Genomic DNA, 24,006 nt, shown 5'->3' with positions numbered 1-24,006 from the left:
TTGTAGTTCGGGTGATTGTTAAACCAAATCAAATCATAAACCATATTTTATATATATGTATTTCGTATTTTTATTTTATATTATATTTCAAAAAACTATAATTTAATTATTTTATTAAATAATATATATTTAAAAATGAATGATTTTAATTGACTTAAACCGAGTTAAACTATTTTTTAAATTATTATTTTTAGTTTGATTTAAAAAAACTCTTAAATCGTATCAAATTATATCATACCCATCATATACATTATCAAAATATTCATTAAATACTTAAAGCTGGATGCAAATATTATTGGTCTTTCGACAATGGCAGCTCTTCCACCATATTGTTACCTTTTTACTACTTTCTAAATTTCTTTATTTCCTTTTTTATTTTTAAATTACAACTTTATATCCCTTTTAGTATTTTTATATTACAACGTTACCTTTTCAAAATCAAATGATTTACATGAATTGAACATGTTAGATGTTACTGGCAAGCAAAGGGTAAGTGAACCTTTATAAAAATGGCAGCAGGTTCATTGAATGGCCATAAAATGATACAAATTAAGAGTTCAATGGTGTGGGGAAGTTAGGCGCCATTGCCATACAGAGTGGACACCATTACTTTATAAATGATGTTGGATTCAGATATTAGACTGGCTTTTAATATAACTAATTTATATATATATATATATATATATATATATATATATATATATATATATATATATATATATATATATATATATATTTGACCTTTTGCACCATGATACTTTATTTACTTGGCTTTTCAAATTGATTTTATTGAATCATATCTTCATGGGAAAATTCTGATTCCCCATAAATTATTTTCCTTCACTGTTTCTCACCTGATTATGTTGGAACGATGAACTGTTATTTTTAATATTGAAAAATAATAAATTCTAATATTCTATCCAATTTTATTAGTAAGTTTTGATACATTTGAGAGCAATAATAATAAAATAAATAAAATAAAAATACCATTATTAAAAAAAAGAAAAAAAGAGAAAAGAAGAGATAAGATCCTTCGGTGTTTTTGCTACCCATTAACAATCTCTTAACAACACAAACCAATATCAGAAATGACTCTTCCTTACAAGGCATATCTCTTGAAGCCACTGGCCATTTCAATCCCTGAAAACAAAAGAAGCAACCTAAGAATCCTAATCAGAAACTAAACAAAAATCCTGACAAATGAATTCTCAAGCACCGACTTCCCAATTGTTATTTAATGTTGCCTCAGAAATCAAATGGTTAGGCTTTTTACGTATTTAGACGAAGAGTTTCGTTTAGGTCTAATACTAGCTAAATACCGAAATTTTAGGGTCGAGATCTTTGGATGATTGTGGAGATTGAAGGGGGAGTATGACTTTTTTACCATCTGACTTCGATTTAATGCACCCATTGTTGTTCTATCAAAAAGAATTATAGTAAATTTGCAAATGGAGGTATCGCGAATAGTTGAAGAAGGTAAGGTGGGTGAGACGATTTCTATTGGTCAACAACTCGTTGATATTTTACTGAAAAACTAGTCATGTGTTGAGGGGTGGTTTGTGGCTAATGACGATAATACGGTGGTGAAAGAGTGGAGTCGATAGTAATGACAATTGTAATGAAATCGTGGTGGGCATTGTCGGCAGTGGTGGTCGTGTTTGGTAGTGTACTCAATTGCGACCGGTACCATTGTTCATTATTAGGAGTCGTCTAAAATTTAAGTCCTCTTTCTTTTGCCTTTCGGCAAGCAACTGATCAGCCCGAATAACTTTATTTACTTATTTTTCTCAGGACTACAGGAAACAGTTATCATGGCTGCTACTGTTAAGCTAAAAGAAAAAGGTTTTATGCTTTTAGGAAATTCCAAAAAACGGAAAATCTGAGAGAAAGAAAGAATCAATCTCATTACATTTGTTCTTTCATCTCTTTACTGAAAAAGAAAACTATACTGATAGCATAATGTTTATTCTACCCTGCACATCCCTGTGCTGATAATTTCTTTTAGGCCTTGATTCAGAGAACAATTTAAGTTGCCCACGGATGACCGATCTTAAAAGACATCATTTTTTGACAAGACCGATTGGCCTTATTGCCCAGAAATGACCAAACCACTGTTTGTCCCCCAAGGTTTAGTACAAACTTAGTATTTTATCACTTAACTATTAAAAGTTCAAATACTCAAATACTCCTATTTTCATTAAATTTTTTATTATTATTAAAAGTAAAATTATTATTAAAAAAATATTTAAAAAAATTATAAATTCATCACATTTCTCCCAAGTTTAAAAACTAATAATTCTCCCTTTTCCTCTTACCGAAAGTTTGGAAAATCACTATTTCCTCTACAGGGTTTGTATTTTTCCCTTATTGCTTTTTTGATGATTAGAATTAGCCAACCTCCACTCTCCCATCTCCCGAACGAGGATGAATAGTTGGCCCACGATTTGTCAGCGAGGCACGAATCTGTGCTACTCATAGATTGCATCGGTTGACACACGTATCAATCAAATGAAAGCTTAAACTCTTTGTTTGATCGATTTGTGCGTCAATCGATACATAAATCAATCGATGCGATTTGTACAACACATAGATTTGTGTATTGCATGGGTCCATGCCTCATTGACGAATCATTGACCAACCTCTTATCGACAAACGATTCATTCTCGTCTGAGAGATGAAAGAGTAGAGGTTGACTAGTTCCGATCGCCAGAGAAGTGACAAGGGAAAAATGCAAACCCTAGGGAAATAATGATTTTTCAAATTTAGGATAAGGGAAAAGTGGGTGAAAAATTGTTAGTTTTTAAGCTTGAGAGAGAGGGAGAGGGAATAATGATTTTTCAAACTTTGGGTGAGGAGAAGGTGGATGAGAATTTATTAGTTTTTAAACTTAGATGGGGGGTGGGGGGGGGATATGATGAATTTATAATTTTTTTAAATATTTTTATTAAATAATAATTTTATTTTTGATAATAACAATAAAATTTAATAGAATGATAAATATTTAGATTTTTAATAATTAATAAGTAAGAAGTTGAATTTATGCCAAACCTTGGGTGGAAAATAGTTGTTTGGCCTTTAAAATTTGAAACAAAATTATAGCTACAGGACCGAGCTACATTAAGAATATGATTCTTTCCCTGGGTTTTAATATTTTTATGAGGTGAAGTAAAATTCTCATACGCACGTGGAATAATTTAGTGACCACCAATGTTAAGATAAGACGTTTGATTTTAGTGCTCAATCTTAATGATTCTCTGTTAGGATTGGACAAATTTTTTGCTTCAAAATTTGCAGCATCTTTCCTATGGATGGAGTTTATCCACACCATCATTATTTTCATGCACATTATTCGATGGAAGCAAGGTTGTTTTATGTTAAAAAAAAAAAAAAAAAAGGGAGAAAAGAGCAGCACCTTAATGGGAAAAGATTAAATTTAATTATTTAATGGAAAGGTTTGGGTTATAATCAATTAGCCAAAATTAAGGGGTGTACAAAATTACTCAATTCTTTATTGGTTGTATGGTGTGATTCAAACCATACTTTTCAGATTAATTTGATTTAAAATCTAAAATAATTTAGTTCGATTTAGAATTTTTTAAAAACGTAATTCAAATTACACTAAACTGTGTTTTTTTAAGTTAATGGTTTGAAACTTTTTTAAATTGTGTTTTCAGTTTAGTTTAAAAATTACTTAAATCGAACTAAATTAAACTATGCAAACTCTTAATCAAATAAATAAAATCTTAAGTTAAAGTTTATATAAATATTTAGATATAACAGATTTTCTTAATTTCAGCTAGAGTGAAAATGCAAAAGTTTATACGATTTGGTTGTGATTTTGATTTGTATAAAACATTAAGGTTTTATATAAGAGTGGGTGAGAGTGTTTTTGTATTTTAATTTGGATTTTGGCAATATTTTTGTAAACCCTAAAGAATTAGTGAATTTTTGTGCCTCCTTTAATTTTGGTCAAGTTAATTAAGAACCCTTACTTATTTTCTCTTCCAAATTGTTAACACTTTTGAAAGCCCGTTGGACTTGTGGGCAAGATTATTTAAAATAATAATCATTTTGAAATTATAGATGAACTTGGGCTTCTTTTGGACAGTTGCATGGCCCAACGACATCGCCGTTCAGGGTTTAATTTATTTCGGTAAACTTACTTATAGCTCAAAATTTTAAACATATTACCATGGCTATCCCTTTTGGAGCCGAACATAGAACCAAGCTCAAAGTAATTTCTTTTGCATCCAATTTTAATAGCACATTAGTGAATATATATATAACTATAATTAAGGTTGAATTTAAATTTAACCAGATTGTATTTAAGTTTGGTTCCATTTGTATGAAATTAAGCTTGAGTTCGAGCTCAAGCTTATCGAATTCATTTCAAACGTGTTTAAATTCGATTTGTTTCAAAGGAGTTGAGTTCATTTTTATTTGAATAAAGCCTAAGTTTAACTTGTTACTAAAATAATATCGTTTTAATGTATATTGATCAAAATAATATTGTTCTGTATCAAATTTTTTATATTTACGAACTTGATGAATTGAACATATCTAAAATTCAAATTCAAAAATATTAAATTTTTAGACTTAAATTCACTTGAATTAAACTTGTTTTGGATCCATTTAAATTGAATTTAAATTTGAGCCCGAATAAACTTAATTTGAATGCGCAAGAAAATATATATTTTGTTGGTTTCATATCTTTAAATGCATTGCAATTAAATCTAAAAGGAACAATTCCCCGCAAATTTAGGTAGCATCTAGAGGCTGGCAAGCCCAAGTTTCTCCTAGAATTTGAATCTTACTGATTATTTCTGTAGCAACAAGACTGCATAGAATAAATTAAAGTAATGCTAAATGGACATAAAAAGAAGTAAAAGAGGAAATGAAATGCTGTAATAAGCACACTTCGACAGAGATAAATATTTGATTTATATAACAATTTGGTTTCTCACATTAAGTATGAGCACAAATTGCTAAACTGGGTAGACCCAGTTGGAGAGGGAGAAACAGGGGGCATAGAAATATGTAAAATATATTAATTATAAGGATTCTTGGAGCTCAAATTCAGCTGGAAACCTCATAACTTTTCAGGGCTTAGTTTCAAGACAACTCCATCAGCCCCATCGATGCTGCCATTGTCATCAACTTTGGTTGATCTTGTAATTGGCAATTCATGGGCACCACTTTTCTCAGATGGTGCTGAGCTAGCAGGTGGAGCATCTTTGCTTTTGCCCCAAACCACAGTGTAAAGTCCAAGCACAATGAGAATGGCTCCGAATATGCTGAAACAGTAAGCACGCCATTGCCAACGTTTGTTAGATTCTGGTTTAAAAAACAAAAACCTAAATATGAGGATGATTTAGCTTATTACCTTCCAACATGGACTTGCTCAGCCAGCACTATGGCCCCTAAAGCTGCCGTGATAATCATGCATAGAGGGCTGAAAGATGTCACAAATACAGGCCCTCGTTCTCTATTTACAACACCTTGCACGTAATATGCAATTCCCGAGCACACTATACCCTGCAAATCGCAAGTTTCAAAGTGTCAAATGTCAGAAAATTTTCAGGGCGGGTTAACATAAATTATAATTATAATTTAATAATTAAATGATTTAATGATAATTTTCAGATGAATTTAGCTAATAAAAATAAACTTAATATACGTAAGAGTTATAATATAAATAAACAATATTATTATGAATTTTAAAATTTATTAAAATTTTAACATTGATTAAGTTTCTTTTTTAAACCAATATAATTAGTCTATTAAAAAATTGTCTTTTAAAAATGTTTTAAGAATAGAAAATTAATCATTTTGATATAAATAATTTTGAAAATTTTATAATTTAAGATTGTATGATAGTATTTTAATAATTTTTATAATTCTACTGTTTTATTTCAATATTTTATAAGTTTTACGATAATTTTGTAGAATTAGAATTGCATGATTTTATTTAATTATGCAAGATAACTCTTACATCAAACGCCCAACTATTTATAAGTTGTGAAAGTGCTTATATAGAGTTGCTCACTGAGTAAACAGCGGCGAGGAGCCTTGAGTCGAACCCAATCCTCCACACACTCATGTCACGTTCCATCACAAGTGACACGGCGGCGCCTTCCACCACGCCCATTAAACATATCAAACTTGAAAGAGAGAGCTCAGCCGGGTACATCTTCAACGTAAATGACTGATCATATCACAAAAAATTTGATTAATTCAAAGACTCGCAAAACAGTTTCTAAATAATTCAACTGGTTAATTACTCACTTGTAATATGAAGAAGCCCGACCAGCCAGTGCAGCTAGCTAGTAGCATTAGTGTCCCCGTGACCCAGTGCTTATCAGAGGAGTCAGCGTTGCCATGGTGGTGGCCGCCTCCACCATGCCTGATAAAATCGATCAGTGGGCCTTTGTACAAAGTCATCACCATGGCTCCCGATACTGTGATCACTGTTCCGATTACCTTGGCTAGACTGTGTAACTTCTTCACATTCACAGTCTCTAATCTGATTAATTAGGAGATAATTATCTTATTAAACAACATTAAATTAATACAAGAAAACATTAATTTGCTTCACTTCCAAAATTAAAGTAATTTAATTATCCAGATAATAGGATGATGACGTTAGTTGAAAGAGAGATGCATTGATGTAACTGGACAAGCAATTGCCTAATATAATTACTGACTTTACGAATTGGTGGTCCGACTATTGCATACTTTTTTAAGAGAATCGTTGTATTGACTTAGTCCAACTAGACAAGCAATCAACCTATTGCACTAATTTTTAATTTGTCCTCTTAGTTAATTAGGAAAAGTATATCTTAAAAGATGCCATCATCTATTTATTAAAAAAGACAAAATTTTTACTTTTAATATCATTAAAAAAAATCTCTCTGATGCTATAAATTTACCTTCATACATATAATTATTGTAATCAATATATATATACCGGAAGATTATTGCCATTATGAAGGTAAGGGCAGGAAGGACGTTGACGGTAGCAGAAGTAAAAGTTGCCGAGGTGTACTTCATTCCCAGATAGTACAAATTCTGGTCAAGCACTGGCCTGTCCACAGATTTATATATGTTTTGTTAAAGTGTAAAGAATCAATATATTCATATATATATATATATATATATATTTATTTATTTATTTATTTATATATAAAGATGACCAAAAGGAGGTAGGTTTTTACTCGAGGAAAGCGAGTATCATTATCCTGAAAAACACTGGGAGTGTGAGCTTTGGCCTTATTTTCCTGCGTAAAGAATTAAGAGCAAGCAATAAGATACATGATAAAAAGTAAAACTTCACATTTTTGGGATGAAATAATGAGGTGGATGAAGAAGGGAGACCTTTCGAGGACAAGGGCGAACGGGGCAATGACAAGAGTGGCAACAACATGACGGTAGACAGCAAGAACGTAATGGCTCATGCCATGTTTCAAAGAAACCATGGTGATTACGTACATCCCTGCATACCCAAATTGCAGGGAGACCATTGCTAGGTAAGCCTTAACTCTGTTGACTCTTATGCACAGCATCCCACATGAAGCTTGGTCTCCCATGATCTATCTATCTTTCTCTCAAACAATGCTTCACTCGAGTGGTTTGTAGCACGAAATGAGAAATAATGAGGACCTTCTTATAGACAAGTAAAAGCTCTATTAAGAGAGAAGCATTTCAACACTACACGTATAAGTGTCCAATTTCGTATTCCTTTATACATCATGCAACAGTTAGATCCTCTCTCTCCCCCTAAAATACGATAAAATAAAGAGAGAAAGAGAGAAGTTTTGTTGGACCCTTTGAGGTGATAATATTGCTTTAATTTTTTTTTAAATTGTGGGATTATGAGAAGTGGGGTGTGATTTATTGACCACCAAATGAAATTCAGGTTTAGTGGTGCAGGTAGGATAAATCATATTTAAAATTAAGTGGTGAGATGAAGAGTGGAAGCCATTTGTGATTTTGCCTAATTACTTTGATAACAGGTTATTTTTTCCGCATTTTGACCTTAATCGAAGTAAAAGTTAGTGTCAATGCGACGTTTCTGCTAATTTGGAGACTTAAAAGATATACAACTTCAATTCTATCTAAATTAACGCATGAAATAATTATGTTTCTGTCATGCTATTACTTTGCTAATTAATTAAGCATAAATTTAGACCTAATGTGAATCGGAATCAAACAACTAGTTTGGTTCCATTGCTTTCAAATGTTCATAATATATATATTTGAGGAAGAAACGTTAGGCGTTCTTTGGACAAACAAAGACAGAAATAACGACTGAATGATTGTTTTAATATATATTCTCATTCTCTTTCTCCTTTTTTCCTAAGTCCCCATAAATTCGCTACTTTCAACAGCCTAAATTTGCAGCCACAAATGCTCAAATCTTTCAAAAATCTCCATATTGTATGATATGTCTCATCAACTCATTCGAAAACATATGAAAATTATTTAAATAGTCACCAAATTATATAATTCTTTCATACATATAGCCAGCCACAGAACAAATTCACAATTGTGCTTACTGTGTGTGGCACCGGGTATGCCACCCACCTGAAAGAACAGTGCACTAATTTGTCCCAAGCTGGCTTAAGCATAATAATATTATACAGACAACCTCCAACAATTAAAAGATGGTGCTTTCATATTTGGATTCCAACGAGAAATTTTTAGGCGGAATCCCATCTTATGACAAATGGGAAACATTAGAAAGATTTGTCAAGGAGCTACTGGTAGGCAAAGCATATCTTATAAATTCAGAAACCATTAAATTTTCTCAGATTATCATTAAACAAATATATAGATGTGGCTAGGAATAATCTAACTAGAGAGAAATTTCCACAAGCAACTTCTCTTGCTCGCTTACTCATCATATGGAACATTATCCGCCAGGCAATACGTTGACAATTTTCTCTTGGGTTTTATTCCTGGTAAAGTAAATTATGTAGAAAGAATATATTATATAATAAACTATAGAGATTGATGGATCAACTTCATGGAGCAACTGTGTTGTGTTTGGTGAATTTGGGGTCACATCTCTTTGGTACCAATGATTCTTTAGGTAAGTGCAGCATTTATATTCGTTCACACAACATGCCTGACAAAGAGGGCATATTTCACCTTCCACATGTAAAGGTTGACATCTAATTGATAATTGAATTACAGAAGGAAAATATTGCTAGCTTTATATATTCCCTAATGTCGAAACCGAACATAATTTCTCAATAAGCATGAGTCGACATCTCAGGTATAAATTGAAGGCCGATAGATATATATTTATACACATCCCATGTAGTACTTGTTGATTAGTCATGTGGGCATGTGCCTCTTTTTATTTGTTCTTTTAACATTGTTTTTTTCCTCTTAAGAGAAATTAGGCTAATAAACTACTTTATTTTATTCTATATTCAAATCAAAGTTTGGTGCAAGAAAAAGTTTATCTGCACTTAAAAAGAGGAATCTTGGAATTTAATTCCATGCAAAAATTTGGTAAAAATGATCGAGAGTTACACATGCAGATTCGATCCTGCGTCATTGATTGATGATTAAATTAACCTACATGAGATATACAAGTTCATCTTGGTTAATTAATTATAACAACTTTCTCTTTCATCAAATATTCTTTCATAAAAAAATTAGCTAACTTTGCTTACATAATGAGATGGGACCCTATCATTTGCCATTACAAAATGAGTAATAGTATATGTACAATGAAATTGTACAAACTTATTTGTAGTTTTTGGGCATCATCTTTTGTAGGTGATGAACCTCAAGAGTCCTTGTTTTTACCCCACACAACAGAGTACAGGCCGATCGCAATAATACTCTCTCCAATGACACTGAGAGAGAAAATTAAAACACCCAAAACTGTCATTAGTTTGATCTTTTTGAGTCTGAATATATAAATATTCTTCACATTTTCATAATGATGAATGAAATACCTTCCAAGGTGAAGTTTTTGGGATAGAACAATGGAGCCTAGGTAGAATAGCCACAGTGATCATGCATAAAGGGTTGAAGGCTGTGACGAATCCTGGGCCGTTTGTCCTCAAAACAAGCCCTTGCACATAGTATATGTAATTCCCGATCTAACTATTCCCTGTAGTTTTTTAAATACAAAAACCAGTTGTCAACTTAATTTTCCAAGGAAATTTACAGCCATTTAATAGAGTTAATATAGACACAAACCAGTGTTTATCTGAAGACTCACTGTTGCTGCTTTCATGGCGGCCTGCTGTATGTGACTGTGGCAAATCAAGAACAGGGCCTTTGTAAAGTGTCATCAACAAAGCTCCTCCAAGGGTTACCATGGTCCCCAACATTTTAGCTTGAATGTATATTTCCTTGATGTTTATGCTTTCAAGTCAGGGCTCAAATTAATTCATTAAAAAATTATTATTATTATTTTCACTGAGAAAATGAAGGTTATCAAATAATTATTAAATCTCATCAGTTGAGGATGGAGTTAATTTTAAATTTTTAAGCTAATTAATTTTGTTTATATGAATTTTAGTATATTCTACTACATAAAGTGGCTTTAAATATATGAAGCATATATGTAAGTCTAATTTCCCATAGGCTTTTGTGAGATAATTAGGCAGGTCATGTTCTTTAATTTATTATTAATTAATAATCAATTTCATGATGATCAAATGCTAATTTTTAGTATAGAGAGATGGATCTGAACCATTCATTTCATTAACTATCTGTTTCTAACCGATATTATTAGAGTTCAAGAAGAGTTGGCTTTACATGCATGCATGCATGCATGCTTGTATGAAGAGAAGAGACAGACCAATTTTAATCAATGACTTGTCCATATTTTTTTAATTATTTGTAGGAACATTGAAATTGTCATCTTCTGCCTTGTTTTCCTGTAATAGAAATGGGAAAGAATTGGGATAGGTTTATGTTGAATACACAGTAAAATTATATGAAAAAATAATGATATATTATTATATGAATGAATATTTTTAAATTATAGATAAAGATAACGCCCAAACAAATGGTGACATAATATTATAACGTGTACAAAATTATATAGTTATTTATATATATAGTTTTATTAATGAAATATATAACATCACTTTCATGAATTTACTAATATTAAAGTAATAATTAAAGGTAACCATATTATATAGTATGCATATATAAAAGCATTTCATTTATGTTACATTGACTATAGCAGGAAATACGTATACAGAAAGGTAGAAAATATAAAAAAGAGTAAGTATTAATTTGTCTATTAAGGATCTGTGGGAAACAACCAAAAAATTCTGTAAATTCAAATTACAGTAAATAAACATAGCCGAATTATCACTATGTATTCGAGATGTGATCCAAAAAGCTCCAATTTAATGATTTTCCATAACATGATTTACTGTATGTACTGTGTTTGTGGATACTATGTAAATTAGAGTATTTTTGAGAGACTTCTTTTACTATGTTCTTAGAAGAAGAGGAAGAAACAGTAAGCGTTACTTTCTCTGTGACATTTTTTGGAACATTGAACACGTACCCAACTGCTAAGTAAATTGTCCAACTGCTATCAACTCCCATGGCTGTCATTGTAGTTAATGCAATCGCATTAGGTTAACCCGTCATGAGTGGAAATAGATTTTTCTGATTATATTTATATTTGCATGATGAAATATCAAATACATTTGACCCGAGCAGTAAGTAATGAACATGGTTTGAAAATTTTTCATGTTACAGATTGTTAACTTTATATAAAGCAACCTAATCCTATATACTACTATGATTCCACCCCCCCCCCCCCCCCCCCCCCCCTTTTTTTTTTTAAATGTTTTCTTGGTGAAGAAAAATAAAATATTATATTATAAAACAATATATGATGTGGACAACTTTATTTATTCGGTTGTGCAAGAGGCAAGAGTACTGCTTAATCGATTGTTTTGTCTTCCAGAGTGGAGATTTGATAGATAACCTACGCAGCCATCCTAAAATCATGATCAACAGATTTCTTTTTGATTAATTTGTGTAAAGTAACTTAAAATCTAGCTTTAATTATTTAGCATCAAAGTGATTACATTCCAACTTGAGATCCCATTTGTGTATTATCCGTAAAGTAACTTAAAGTTAAAAATATCTCAAAGGTTAACAAAATTAGTGAAATATTTGAACTTTAAAAAAAAAATATGGATTTAAACTTATAAAACCTAACTTACATGGTATAATGATCGTGGGGTGTTCGGTTATTAAAGAGAAATTCATAATATCTTGAAAATGCAGATATACATACGTTAATGTAGATGATTGACATGAAACATAACAAAAAAGTAGGCAAAATATAAAAGAAAGAATTGGAATAAAAAAGACTATTGCATAAAGATTCCGGTCCCCAGATAATGGAATGAGTCAGTGATTCCAACTTTTATAATTCCATTCATTGACAGTAGAAAATTTCAAATTGCCCAGTAACGTGGATAGGAATAATTAAGGAAAGCAATTTCTCTCCTTCATGATTCCATGAAATTATATGGATATCTACAATTTTTGGAAAAACCTTACAATTTCTTCTTTCATATTTTATGGTAATATAGCAATGAACTGATTCTTTTCACATAGTTGTCTTTGTTAATTTGTAGCAGAAGAACATTTTTATTTAAATTGTTCAAGTAACAGGGAAAATGAGAAACAGATTTTGTTATTGGAATCAATTAAAGGTGTTCTTATATGTTATTTTGGTCCAACAAATCACCTATGTATTATTTCATATTTATGATATTTTTTAATTTATTAAAATAGATATACATAATTTTATTATTAACTAAAACTGTCAGTGCCAACCCTCTTGTTTTTAAGAACTTTACAGAAAGGCAATGGCAAACAAAATAATCAAAGTCCCTTTTTAAGTAGGAATTGTAACCATGAAAACAAATACTTCATTCAATATAATATTTCCTATAATTAATTTCTAATAAGCAAAATGACATAAATAATAATTGAAAGAGCCAAATGACTATTTCCCATCCAAGGTTTGATGTAAACCCAATTTTGTATCAATTAACTGTAGAAGATCTAAATGTTCATTCGTCTGTTAAATTTTACTATTACTATTAGGGATAAAATTGTTGTTTATCAAAATATTTAAAAAAACTAAAAATTTAATAAATTTTTTCTTCATCCAAAGTTTGAAAAATTAACATTTGCCCTTAGAACTTTTTCAGCCACCACTGCCAATGGCTGGAGACGGCAACCCCTCTCATCTTTGGATAGTTGTCGTTGTTAGAGACAAGAGAAAGAAAACGTAGGGATTTGAGGGTGAAATTGTCACTTTTCAAAACTTTGGGTGGGGAGAGGGGGAAATTGTGAGATTTTTTAACTTGAAGAGGAAAATATGATAAATTTTTAATTTTTATAATAAATAACAGTTTTACCCATAACCATAATTAAAATTTTTAACAAAAATTTGGTTATAAATGATTGTTTAAGTTTTTAAATCTTATGAATATGTATTTATCTTTGAAACTTGGGTGAAAAATAGTCCTTTGGCCTTAACAAAACACGTAACCTACCATTTTATTTTATTTGCAAATGGTCTAAAAAATAATACACTTAAACTTTTAAAATACGTCAATAATATCAATATCCAAATCTCATTCTCACTACCTAAAAATAAAAGAAAATTTTAAATCAAAATAAAAAATAATTAAACTAATTACAGCTATATGAAAATATAATTATAGAAAATATGTAAAAATTTTAATTGTTATTGATACTTGTCTTTTAACACTTCATTAATTTGTCTTTATCAAATTCTATTACAGTAAAATTTCTCTAAACATTTAGATAATTTAAATTATTTTCGTATCAATCCTAATACGATTTAATCTAGTTCAAGTTATATTATATTGATTCGAATTAAATTTTGTATCCCAAATAATATCTTTAATCTGACCTTCTTGTATTATGTTATATCTGATTAATAGATTACATCGAAAATTAATAGCTGTAACCTTAACAATGGTGATGAGAAAAATTAGGTTCAAATGATATGCATGTTTGCAAAGCCATGGATGATGAAGCAAATGCGTTAAATAGAGTCAAAAGTGGGAAAACTTTGTTTTTAATTAACATTATGTCCATCACTTTTAGAAAGATTGAAAAAGTATTTAAGAGATATCGTGATTCATGTCCTAGGTGTCGCTTCTTTAGTTTTCCTTTGACCTTGATCGTAATGGAAACAAGACACACAGTCATGCATGGCACGTCACAGCCTTAATAATTGTGATGATTTTTAATTGACTGTCTAATTTATATATATTAAGCTTTTTGAAAGACTATTGGCTACCCACAAGACTTACCTAAGGTCCGGGTGCAGTCCAAACTTTCACACCATTAATTTAAAAAAATTTACATACTTATTTTTTATTAAAATTTATTATTGAGATTCAAAATAAACATATTATTTAACTAAAATATTAAAAATTTATTATATTTTATTTTTTAGTTTGAAAATTTAATTATTTTTTTCAATTTAAAGTTTAAAAAATAACATTTTCTCTTTAAGAGTTTTGAAACCATTATCGTTTTCGGATAAACTATATCTTCTCTAACCATGTTTTATTTCTCCTTTAACTTCTCTCTCCTTTTCGATCTCTTTTCCTTTTTCTTTTTTTAGTTATCTTCACCAAAGATAAAAATGAATCAAACGAAGACAATGAGTAAAAATAAAAAGGTGATATGTTTTTATCACAAAATTATATATATTAGTTATTAAATGTGTCACACTAAATATACTAAAGGAGTTAGCCCTAATTGTTAAGCTTTTTGAAAGACTAATGGCTACGATGCATGGGTGCATGAGATATTTCAATTTAAAAAAAAAAAAAAGGAAGAAAATGAATATCCGGAAAAAAAATTGTATCGCAGAAAGTTGACACAGAAAGATAGAGGTCCAGTCTCCTACGTAATACATAGAATATCATGTTTTCAAGCAAGAGAAAGGTAGAATACTTATATTAATGGACATTTGGAATTATATTGGCCACTACATTTACTTTTAGAGGACCTTTAAACGGCAGAAGGGTTTCCAGCAATTGAAGCAAATTATTAAGCTGATAAGAATCCAACTCAGATGACCAAAATGCACACGAACAACCTCTCGAAGTTAAATCAATTCATATAAAAGAAGTGAAGAACATGAATAAGACAACGGATAAGGATGAGAAGGGAGGCTAGAAAAGTCCAATCTACTATATTTATATTTAACTTATTTATATTATTTTTATTTGATGTAGGATTCTGTAGTCTTCAATACAGTCTCTCAACTGCAATCTTTATAAGTTATTAAGTTCATCATTTGACTAAATATATTGTCACTTAATATTTAGATTTAATTTTAGACTGTTAAGTCTACCCATTTGATTTTGAACTTTAATACCATATAGAAATATATTAAATCTAGAAGTATGAAGATTAAAACTCATATCATACAAAATTAATTAATTTGTGTCAATGTTCAATCTACTACACATATACAAATGAACACAAACACTTGAAATTAAATCAATTTGTGAGATCAACTGAAGAACATGAATAAGATAATTGATGAGGATGAGAGAAGAGGCCAGGAAGTTTATATGAGCACGCATCGATCTGTATGGTGTATCTGCATGCATCCATGCAATCGATTTAATATGACTACAACACAAAAGCTGCTGAACCAAAAGGAAAAGCTAAAATGGAAAGGTTTGGAAGTCGACAATCACATCAAAAAAGGGAAAAAAAAAAAAAACTAGAGCAGATATAGACTGACATTTTGCAGAGCATCCATATCGAAAACATCTATTTTCCATGTCGTGAAGGCTTCATTTCCTAACACTTCTGATCTCAAAAGCATCTGAAAACTACCTATTCCTTCTGCGGTCACCATCCTATTTCAATTATTTTGCAGATTAATGGATTTCTACACACGCATATTCTACTTAGAATTAAATTTGTGATCAAAATAATTTGTCACTAATGAATAAAAATAAATTTATCTGTATAAATTAAAGTGATAATTTTTTATTAGATGACTCTATCATTTTTCTCTAACACTGTATTAGTGATTATGGTTATTTTCATTATATTATTATTATTATTATTATTATAATATAAATTATAAATCTTTGTTCTTATATTTGAAAGCCTTTTCGGTTATTATTCCAACCACCCAACTCGTAGAAGAGCCTATTGCGTACCATAATTGTTTTATTTCTTAATCATACTTTACTCTCAGCTGTGGAAACTTAGACAGTGCAGTCCATTCTTTAGGAAAAAGAGAGCAGATTAAATTATTTAACTCTTAGTTTATGTTACTTTTCATGATAGAATAATGTCGACGAATTAAAGAAGATGATCTGATAATGGGATAAGCAATATATAATTCAAAATAAAGTTTCGCTTTCTTTTTTCCTTTTTTTGTGTTTAATATATAATTTAAAGTTTTACGAAATTAAAACATCTTAAATTGAAAGGTATAGTTGCATCAACATCATACGACCAACCCAGAAAAAATAAAAACCTTGTGGATTATTAAGTTGATCAACATATTGGAATTTTATGATTATAAAAAAGAGATGTTTTAAAATGCTTAACCGTTTATGTATATCCACTCACAAAAACAAATACCCAAAATCAGTCAAATGATGGAGGGATGGCCAATAATTCTATAAGAAATTGGGTATACGTAATAATCAATAAAAGGGAGGGTGATGTATGAAGCAAAAAGCAGTCAAAAGTTGGGGGAAACTTCCAAAAGAGCTTCTCCTACTTTGTCTTGGGAGCTAAGGACCAGGGGAAAAGGGTATTTTTTTTCCATCATGTCATTGGCCTTGTGATCAATCAAACTTAATGGGACGGTCAAAAGAACAAAGGCATATATATATACATATATATATTTCAGTCTGTTCGCAATCTTTTATCACAAATCAAATTGAAAGAGAACACAAATGAGTCTCATATTCATATCAAAGTGATGGCTATAAAGCTACATTTTTTGCTTGAAAAGGGAGAAAAAAGTGAAAGCTTAAGAAGATAAGAATATCACAAATTGCGGCTACAATTGAGTACAAGTTGAAATAAACTCTAGAATACATCATATTAAAATTATGTTTGTCATAAGCATAGATTTTACTTAAAGATATCCCCTTCGAAGAAGATCGTTGGTTTGATTTTAAGTTGCAGTTGGGGCAGTTACTGTCTCAAAGCAGCTGATATCTTCTTTTGAATGAGCTCCACACCAATCCGAGGAGATAATCTGGGTAGAGCTTCCTGAAAGAAATGAGAGTTAAAGGGGAAAAAAATAATTGTTTGAAAACCTTGATCTTATGAATACACATAAAAGCCAAATATGCGCTTCTAGTTTACTCTCAACAAAGTGTTTCTGGCATTTTGAGTCACAATGTTGACGTCCTCCTTAGTTGTTGGACTAACTAGCTTGTGTTTGACAATCACAGGGTTTCATCGATTAAAACAAATTTTAAGTTGACAAGAATCACAAGACCTAATGATAAATGTGGAAGCTTTAAGGGTGATAAGGATGCAAATGCAGGAACAAAAAGTGCCATGGAAAAGAGGATCACATGAAGCATTGACTTCAATACAAAGAGACCACTATACTGCTCTTTTTATATGAAAACCAAAGGCCTTTTTTCATAGTAGATAACTAATTTAAACATTCATGGCAACATAAAATGAAACTAGCTTAGCAAAAAAAAAACATAAATTAAACTAATTTCAACTCTGATCATACTGAACAACAGGATTATAGAACCTCTTATCAGTAAAGTATAGGGTCAAATACAAGATGAAGTATTCAGAGGCATCATCAACCATTATTGACTATATTAGCTCAAAAATCGCTATATTAATTGCAACTCAGCAAGGTCCTTAACTTGCATTATAATATTAATTGAACTCCATTGAGCCTCAACTAGTTAAGGTCAGCAGTTAGCACCCATTCAACATTTTTATGGAGCATCCCGAGTCCGGTATGGCATAATTCCTTCTAAAAAAAATTACCAGAGAGTTTGAAATCTGTCTTCTAATGTCTAGAGATTTTTCTAAAGTTGACTGGAATATGAAAGAAATCCACTAACAAGATCCTCCATCAGACAGATTTCCCAAAAGCCAGTATCCAGATGTAATTTCTCTTCCATGGTTTCAGATCATCTAATAAAAGCTTAATTCATGCATTGTTCCAATTGATTTTCATCCTTAGATCTTCCGTCTAGAATATCAATGCACATGTGATTACCAAATCTGTAACAAATGTCACCATGACATCAAAATCACTGTGAATCAGAGCCTAAAACTCTGGAATCTAAAGGTAAAATAGAAACTTTCTCCACAGCCATACGTGTGATCGATCCTTCTCCTTAATAATGTTTCAACCTAGCCAGAAAGATGGCTGACCCATGAATATGATTCTGATTCCTCTGCTGGTGCCAGAAGTTTTTTCAATTACTTTTATCTTGTTTCTTTCTATGTATTTATTGCCCTTAGAAGTAGCCTTTTTCTTTCCTTGGGCTCTACCTCCCAAAAAAAACTGATCTGTTAGGAGTTTGGCCTGTCATGTCCTCTTTGGTGGATTTTTAAAATTGGACCTCTCCATGAATGGGAACAGTTACTTTGGATAGGGAGACAAGCACAACATATATATATATATATATATATGAAATTAGCCTATAATGATCATTATCTGAGAATTGAGATTTAAGATGGTAGACATGCCTGCTTTTATAATTAGCATGGAATTGCCACTGATGAGCTCCTTCCTGGAGAAAAATTATATTGAAGTAGAAGTAGAAATGCAATATTAGGATGTGTCACAAAGTTCACATTTTCTTCAGTCACCCATACAAGTAGATTCTAGAGCTTCATTGACATCTCAACAACTAATTGCTTTTCTTTTGCTCTCAGTATGCCAAATAAGTTCAATTTAACAAAACCTGAAAGTCAAGTGTAAATTCTACTAAAGTAGAGAGCTCCTTTATATATGAGGATTCCTCAATTTTAAGGTCCTAAAACTTGATTGAATACTATACAGTAACACTAAGGAAATGCTCAATTGGAAGAAAGAAGATTGAGATAGGGAAAACAGGGTGTCATTAGAAACCATTATCTGTTAATTTGATCATTATGCCCCGTATGCTATAGTTTTAAAATATTATTTATTGTTACAAATTTTAGGCAGAGAAATGTCTATCTTTCCTTCACCCATTCATTGATATGATTGAGTTCAACTAGTTTAACTGGGTATACATCCTTCATCCTTAGTTCTCTCCCATCATTTCATAACATAACCTACCAAGTTGGCATGGAATGACAAGTCATCTCAACAACTCACTGTCCTAGCTGAATTTCTGTTATAGCAGGCACTTGCATACAGCTAACAATGAGTATTCCTAGCAGATACTTTCCCAATCTTCAGCTACCATGAAGATCTTACTCTTGTAAAAATTTCAATTTTCTTGGTAAATTTCAATAAGATGTATGGCAGCAGTAGAGCTTTCTTAATTTAATTCTTCTCCTACATTACTGCATTATCACTTTATGAGTGCATACTACTAAGTCTTGCATTACCGAAGCTTTTCAAAGTGTAAGTAACTGAATCTTGAGACATTCACTCAAATCAACAGGCAACTGAAAGCAAAGCTTAGTACTAAATTTCACAAGCAATAACTAAAGAGAAATGGAAACCACTAACCTCAGTACCATCAGAAAGTACTTTGGCCAAGACAGGTATCTCATACTGGTAAGCCTTCTCCCACTCAGGATTGGTGGTTATATCCCTCACCTTAGAAAACCCAACAACGAATGTTCAACACAACATACACACATATAAAAAATGTAAATGGAGAAAGTGAGGCGGGGTACCTGTAAATCTACATCATGGAGAGAATCAGGGCCAGAGAGTAAAAACGCAGCTTGGAGTTTTTCTTTGAGGCCATCACACAAACAGCATCCGGGTTTTGAGTAGAGCACCAGCTTTCTTGTTGAAGACGCTGGTGAGGTTGAAAAGGCCAAAGGACTGAAGACCCACCTGCTTCTGGCTCCTTGTCTTTGGCTGCTAAGCACCGCTATTGACGAGGGTCTTGCTACAACCGCTGCCATTGTTGCTCCAATAACCATTTTATTCCAAGTTGGAGTTTTGTCTGCTTCTTTTAGTTAAACAAATTTACAGCTCAGTTTTCAGTGGGATATTAATGATAATACTCTGGGTCGACCCAGCCCGATGCCCACCACGTTAACTCGGACCCTGGTCTTAAAACTACAAATTGGAACCCCATATAATCTCTTTCATATCTATTATTACTTTCATGAACATGTTACTGGTCAAATCTCGGTGTGCCTTAATAAATTCACCAAATTATATTGAAGATAGTTGTTAATATCCTTCCATGTTTGATACCATCGTATAATATAATACGATATATATAGACTATAATAAGTATTATAAAATATATTAAAAATTAGTATAATACAACCAACATTTTGTAAAATAAGATGTATATTATTAATATAAATTTATATACATATTTGAAGAAGTGATATAATGGTAAAAGTATATCTATGAAATTTTAGAATTTTATTTAGTGTTTGTAATATTTTCAACAATAATAATATAACAATTAGATTTTTATTATTCCTTTAAAAATACATAAGTTACAATACAATACAATACGATATATAATATATGATATGAAAAATTAATTTTTTTTATACACAATAGGGAGGCCTCTTCCATTCTCCACACCATTTAGGATTTTGGTCTCCATTCCAAGATAGGATTTGACATGAATCAACTCTAAACAAAACCTAGCTCAAGATTGATGAACTTCAACTCAAACTTACTTTGAAAACAATTTTATTTTAGATTCGATCAAAGTCAACTCAAACTCAAATATTTGATCAACTCAAACTTAGTTTGTTTTATAAAAGTCCAATCCTTAACTTAAACTCGACTTTTTCTATTTGAGCTCGAACAACTCATTTTTATTCCAACCATGCTTCATTCCTGCTATCATACAATTCTCTCAATAACTTCAAGAAGATTGTGGTCATAATTAAATTTTCAACCAATCCATGAGAGTACTATGCATTCACTTCTCAAAAGAAAAGAACCCCAATAAAAAAATAATATGATCCATTATCCGGACTTTTGGCAAGTTAAATATTAACAAACAAAAATTAAGAGATAAAATCTAGATGAGTTTCTTTCTGCGGAAGAACTGCTTCAAGTGCAATAACTGCAAAACTGAAACCACAATGCAGATACCAAGCGACATGATACTAAACCATGCCACTCTAGAATTGGTTGCTTCACTGACTTCCCTCATCTCTGCTTCCCTGTGTAACAATATCCAAGAAAAAACTCAACAAGAAATTCTATACTGTAACATTTCCCATATCTATAACATCAATAAACGTTCAAGAAAAAAGAACCATTATATTACAAGAGGCCTTTTAAGTGTAGTAGATATATTCTCCACCATTAGTTATTAGTGAACCTACACATAATGTAAATGAATTCAAATTATCCTAATATCCTATATCACAATTAAATAGAAAACTGTCATAAGAGGGCCATATGTTGCTTTCCCTGACAGGAAAACCAAACCGTTCCTTTCACAAAATGTGATTGACAATATTTGTGTCACTAATGCAAAGTACTATGTTAAAATATGTCCATAGGAGATGATGTTTTATTAGTTAAATTTATGTAATTTATTTTAGATATGAAACTCTGAAACCACCCTGTTGGAGATCTTAGTCAACCTGCCACATGTAAGAGTTACCTGAGGATCTAACTCACTCAGAATCTTTTATGGGAAAACTGTAAGCTTCATTGAGACTGTCGCTATTCATCACAAATGTCGACAATTATACTGCACCAATACCTACATCGCTAGCCCAAATCAACATATAGTACCATTCTCTCCTCCTATCTTATGCTATTGTAACTCAGACTAATTATCCTTTGTACAATATATTGACTAGCAAACAAAAACCAATAGCAATACTATATTAGTAAGGCTAATTTTCCAGTAGGCCAGTGAAGTAGCCCAACTATATTATATTATTTTCTTCTTGTCAATTGTGACCAATCAGTAAAACCTAGCAGAAACCAGCTAAGAATCGTCGTAAAGAGATTAAAATTGGAAGAGAGACAGACCTGTGCTTGAGAAAGAGCAAATTATCATGAATGGCTTTCACAGAAGCTTCAAGTCTCGTCAAGTGAAATTCTACACCCTACATGGAGTCATGGTGCATGCATAATCAGATAAACAGGAAAATGAAAATGTTTAAGATTGTTGATAATACTTCTAGCTCTAAAGAAATTTAGAATTTAAGGATCATACCTCTATCTTGTCCTTCTTTGCAACTGACTCCCAATCCTTGGCAGCAATTCCAATTCTCCAGTCAAGACTTAGAGTGGTGCTTGTACCTTGCTGCTGGTTGCCTAACCAGAAACATGCCAAATAATTGCCAGCCTCGGTAGTTGTAAATGCAAATTGACCATGAGTTACATTCTCATTCTGGTGAATATTGTTTCCAAATGGAGATGTCACCTTAATAAAAAAGAGAGACAGCTTATAAGTGACAAGTGAAAAAAGTCACCATGTTTAAAAATAGCAGAAGCAATCTTCTTATCAGTAACCCAAACATAGACTAAGTTACTTCGTTAAGTCTTAATTTTGGAGAAAAATGCTAAATATCTGATGCAGGCAATTCATCAATCATAATCATGACAGTTTTTATTTCATATTCTAACTAGTAAATATATAAATATGGATCATTGCTCAGCTGCCCAATGCAAAATTTAAGAACCCAAAATTATAAATTAACTTCATCATCGGGCTTATTACCATTTCAGTAGACCTTAAGATTACAAATCAAAGCTAGTGAACAGATGGTGAAAGCAGAAACAGGAATATGTAAGCAAAGCAAAATCAATGACAAATTTCACATCAGAACATAATTCCAACTACCACAAAACTCAATCACCATAAAAAAGCACAAAATGGGCATATACCCACATGAAGATTTGAAAAGAAAATCAATAGTTTGAGTTATATTAAGAATTTAAACTTGGATTTATAGATACCCGAGCAGAGATGGTGGAAGGATTTTCTGGGTGGGCTTCGTCGACCACGTAATAATCAGCCAAAACGACGACGTTGTTCTGTATCTCCTCAGACACGCACTTGGTTCCTGAGCTAGGTATCGTTAACCAGATAGCTTCTGCAACTGGTACGATGTTGTTTCCGGTTAAACATAGCAGCATCATTACCGACAACACGGCCACTCTGGCGCCTGGGATCAGAGTTCCTGCCATTTTAGAACACTCAGACTTGGTCTTTTGGTTTCATCAACAAGGCTCTAGTTCTAGTCGTGAGTTTAAGACAAGGAGGAATTGATTACACGAAGGTGAGCGCGTGAGAGAAGGTGGCTTAGATTTGACTGCGAGACCGTGAGATCAGACTTCAAACCAAGACTTTTCCGGGGCTTTGACGCAAGAGGTCTTAAGATTGGCCAATCAAATTAGAGTTGGACGATCCTAATAGGACATGAAGTTTGTGATTGCAATTGTCTATTACATTCCCCACGCGCACATTACAGTTCAACTTTCATTTTTGGATGAGAACATAAATAGGTTTTTTAAACTTTTATTTTATTTTTTGTCTGTCAACGCGAACTCTCAAGTATTTTTAGGAAATTAATTAGATTAACTACAGTTACTTTAACCTAAAAATCATTAACCAGGGACTACCAACACATGTATAATTATTTAAAATTGCTCGGGTACAAATACAACAAAACTAGCTTTGGTCAAGTCCAATGGATCAACATTTTGATGATCTAATCATATATTTGAGGTTTATGAACCTATGAATATGCAGGGATAAACTAAATATAAGTAAGGATATAAGCATTATTTTATCATTAAATCTTAAAATTTTA

The 24,006-nt window shown here is 31.6% G+C and overlaps 3 protein-coding genes across 4 annotated transcripts; all 3 read right to left on the bottom strand.

Moving 5' to 3' along the window:
* Positions 1-4,917: 4,917 nt before the first annotated feature.
* LOC123229023 (WAT1-related protein At1g21890-like) lies at positions 4,918-7,662 on the bottom strand. The gene is made up of 7 exons (XM_044654579.1): positions 7,375-7,662; positions 7,215-7,277; positions 6,968-7,084; positions 6,286-6,523; positions 6,047-6,205; positions 5,384-5,535; positions 4,918-5,294 (listed from the first exon to the last, which is right to left on the bottom strand). The coding sequence occupies exons 1-7, from the start codon at positions 7,584-7,586 to the stop codon at positions 5,090-5,092; spliced, it is 1,146 nt and encodes a 381-aa protein (XP_044510514.1). The 5' UTR covers positions 7,587-7,662; the 3' UTR covers positions 4,918-5,089.
* A 9,310-nt stretch (positions 7,663-16,972) lies between these two features.
* LOC123228999 lies at positions 16,973-20,381 on the bottom strand. Of its 2 annotated transcripts, none has more exons than XM_044654541.1 (3): positions 19,918-20,381; positions 19,748-19,846; positions 16,973-17,310 (listed from the first exon to the last, which is right to left on the bottom strand). In XM_044654541.1, the coding sequence occupies exons 1-3, from the start codon at positions 20,170-20,172 to the stop codon at positions 17,233-17,235; spliced, it is 432 nt and encodes a 143-aa protein (XP_044510476.1). In that variant the 5' UTR covers positions 20,173-20,381; the 3' UTR covers positions 16,973-17,232. The 2 variants fall into 2 exon arrangements, with proteins under 2 accessions (XP_044510476.1, XP_044510477.1); XM_044654542.1 differs by having other exon boundaries at positions 19,748-19,837; positions 19,918-20,356.
* A 704-nt stretch (positions 20,382-21,085) lies between these two features.
* Positions 21,086-23,442, bottom strand: LOC123228862 (transmembrane emp24 domain-containing protein p24delta5-like). Its single transcript, XM_044654345.1, has 4 exons — positions 23,150-23,442; positions 22,404-22,613; positions 22,217-22,293; positions 21,086-21,390 (listed from the first exon to the last, which is right to left on the bottom strand). Exons 1-4 carry the CDS (start codon positions 23,378-23,380, stop codon positions 21,246-21,248), a joined length of 663 nt encoding a protein of 220 aa, XP_044510280.1. The 5' UTR covers positions 23,381-23,442; the 3' UTR covers positions 21,086-21,245.
* Positions 23,443-24,006: the final 564 nt, after the last annotated feature.

Source organism: Mangifera indica, chromosome 11 (assembly GCF_011075055.1).
Source record: "Mangifera indica cultivar Alphonso chromosome 11, CATAS_Mindica_2.1, whole genome shotgun sequence".
Lineage (NCBI taxonomy): Eukaryota > Viridiplantae > Streptophyta > Magnoliopsida > Sapindales > Anacardiaceae > Mangifera > Mangifera indica.
The sequence above is the reverse complement of the archived record's forward strand: the minus strand, read 5'-3'. Positions and strand labels throughout refer to the sequence as shown.

Bases quoted from the DNA above. Each gene is read 5' to 3' on its own strand.
- LOC123229023 (XM_044654579.1), bottom strand. From the start codon at position 7,586: ATGGGAGACCAAGCTTCATGTGGGATGCTGTGCATAAGAGTCAACAGA. The intron at 6,524-6,967 runs GTATATATATAT...CTAATTAATCAG, and splicing joins ATAATGGCAATAATCTTCCG to ATTAGAGACTGTGAATGTGA. The intron at 6,206-6,285 runs GTGAGTAATTAA...TGATATGATCAG, and splicing joins CGGGCTTCTTCATATTACAA to TCATTTACGTTGAAGATGTA.
- LOC123228999 (XM_044654541.1), bottom strand. From the start codon at position 20,172: ATGGTTATTGGAGCAACAATGGCAGCGGTTGTAGCAAGACCCTCGTCA. The intron at 19,847-19,917 runs GTACCCCGCCTC...TTCGTTGTTGGG, and splicing joins TCCATGATGTAGATTTACAG to TTTTCTAAGGTGAGGGATAT. The intron at 17,311-19,747 runs GTTAGTGGTTTC...CATTTCTTTCAG, and splicing joins TACTTTCTGATGGTACTGAG to GAAGCTCTACCCAGATTATC.
- LOC123228862 (XM_044654345.1), bottom strand. From the start codon at position 23,380: ATGGCAGGAACTCTGATCCCAGGCGCCAGAGTGGCCGTGTTGTCGGTA. The intron at 22,614-23,149 runs GTATCTATAAAT...TTTTTTATTAAG, and splicing joins CTTCCACCATCTCTGCTCGG to GTGACATCTCCATTTGGAAA. The intron at 21,391-22,216 runs GTCTGTCTCTCT...ATTGTTACACAG, and splicing joins TTGCTCTTTCTCAAGCACAG to GGAAGCAGAGATGAGGGAAG.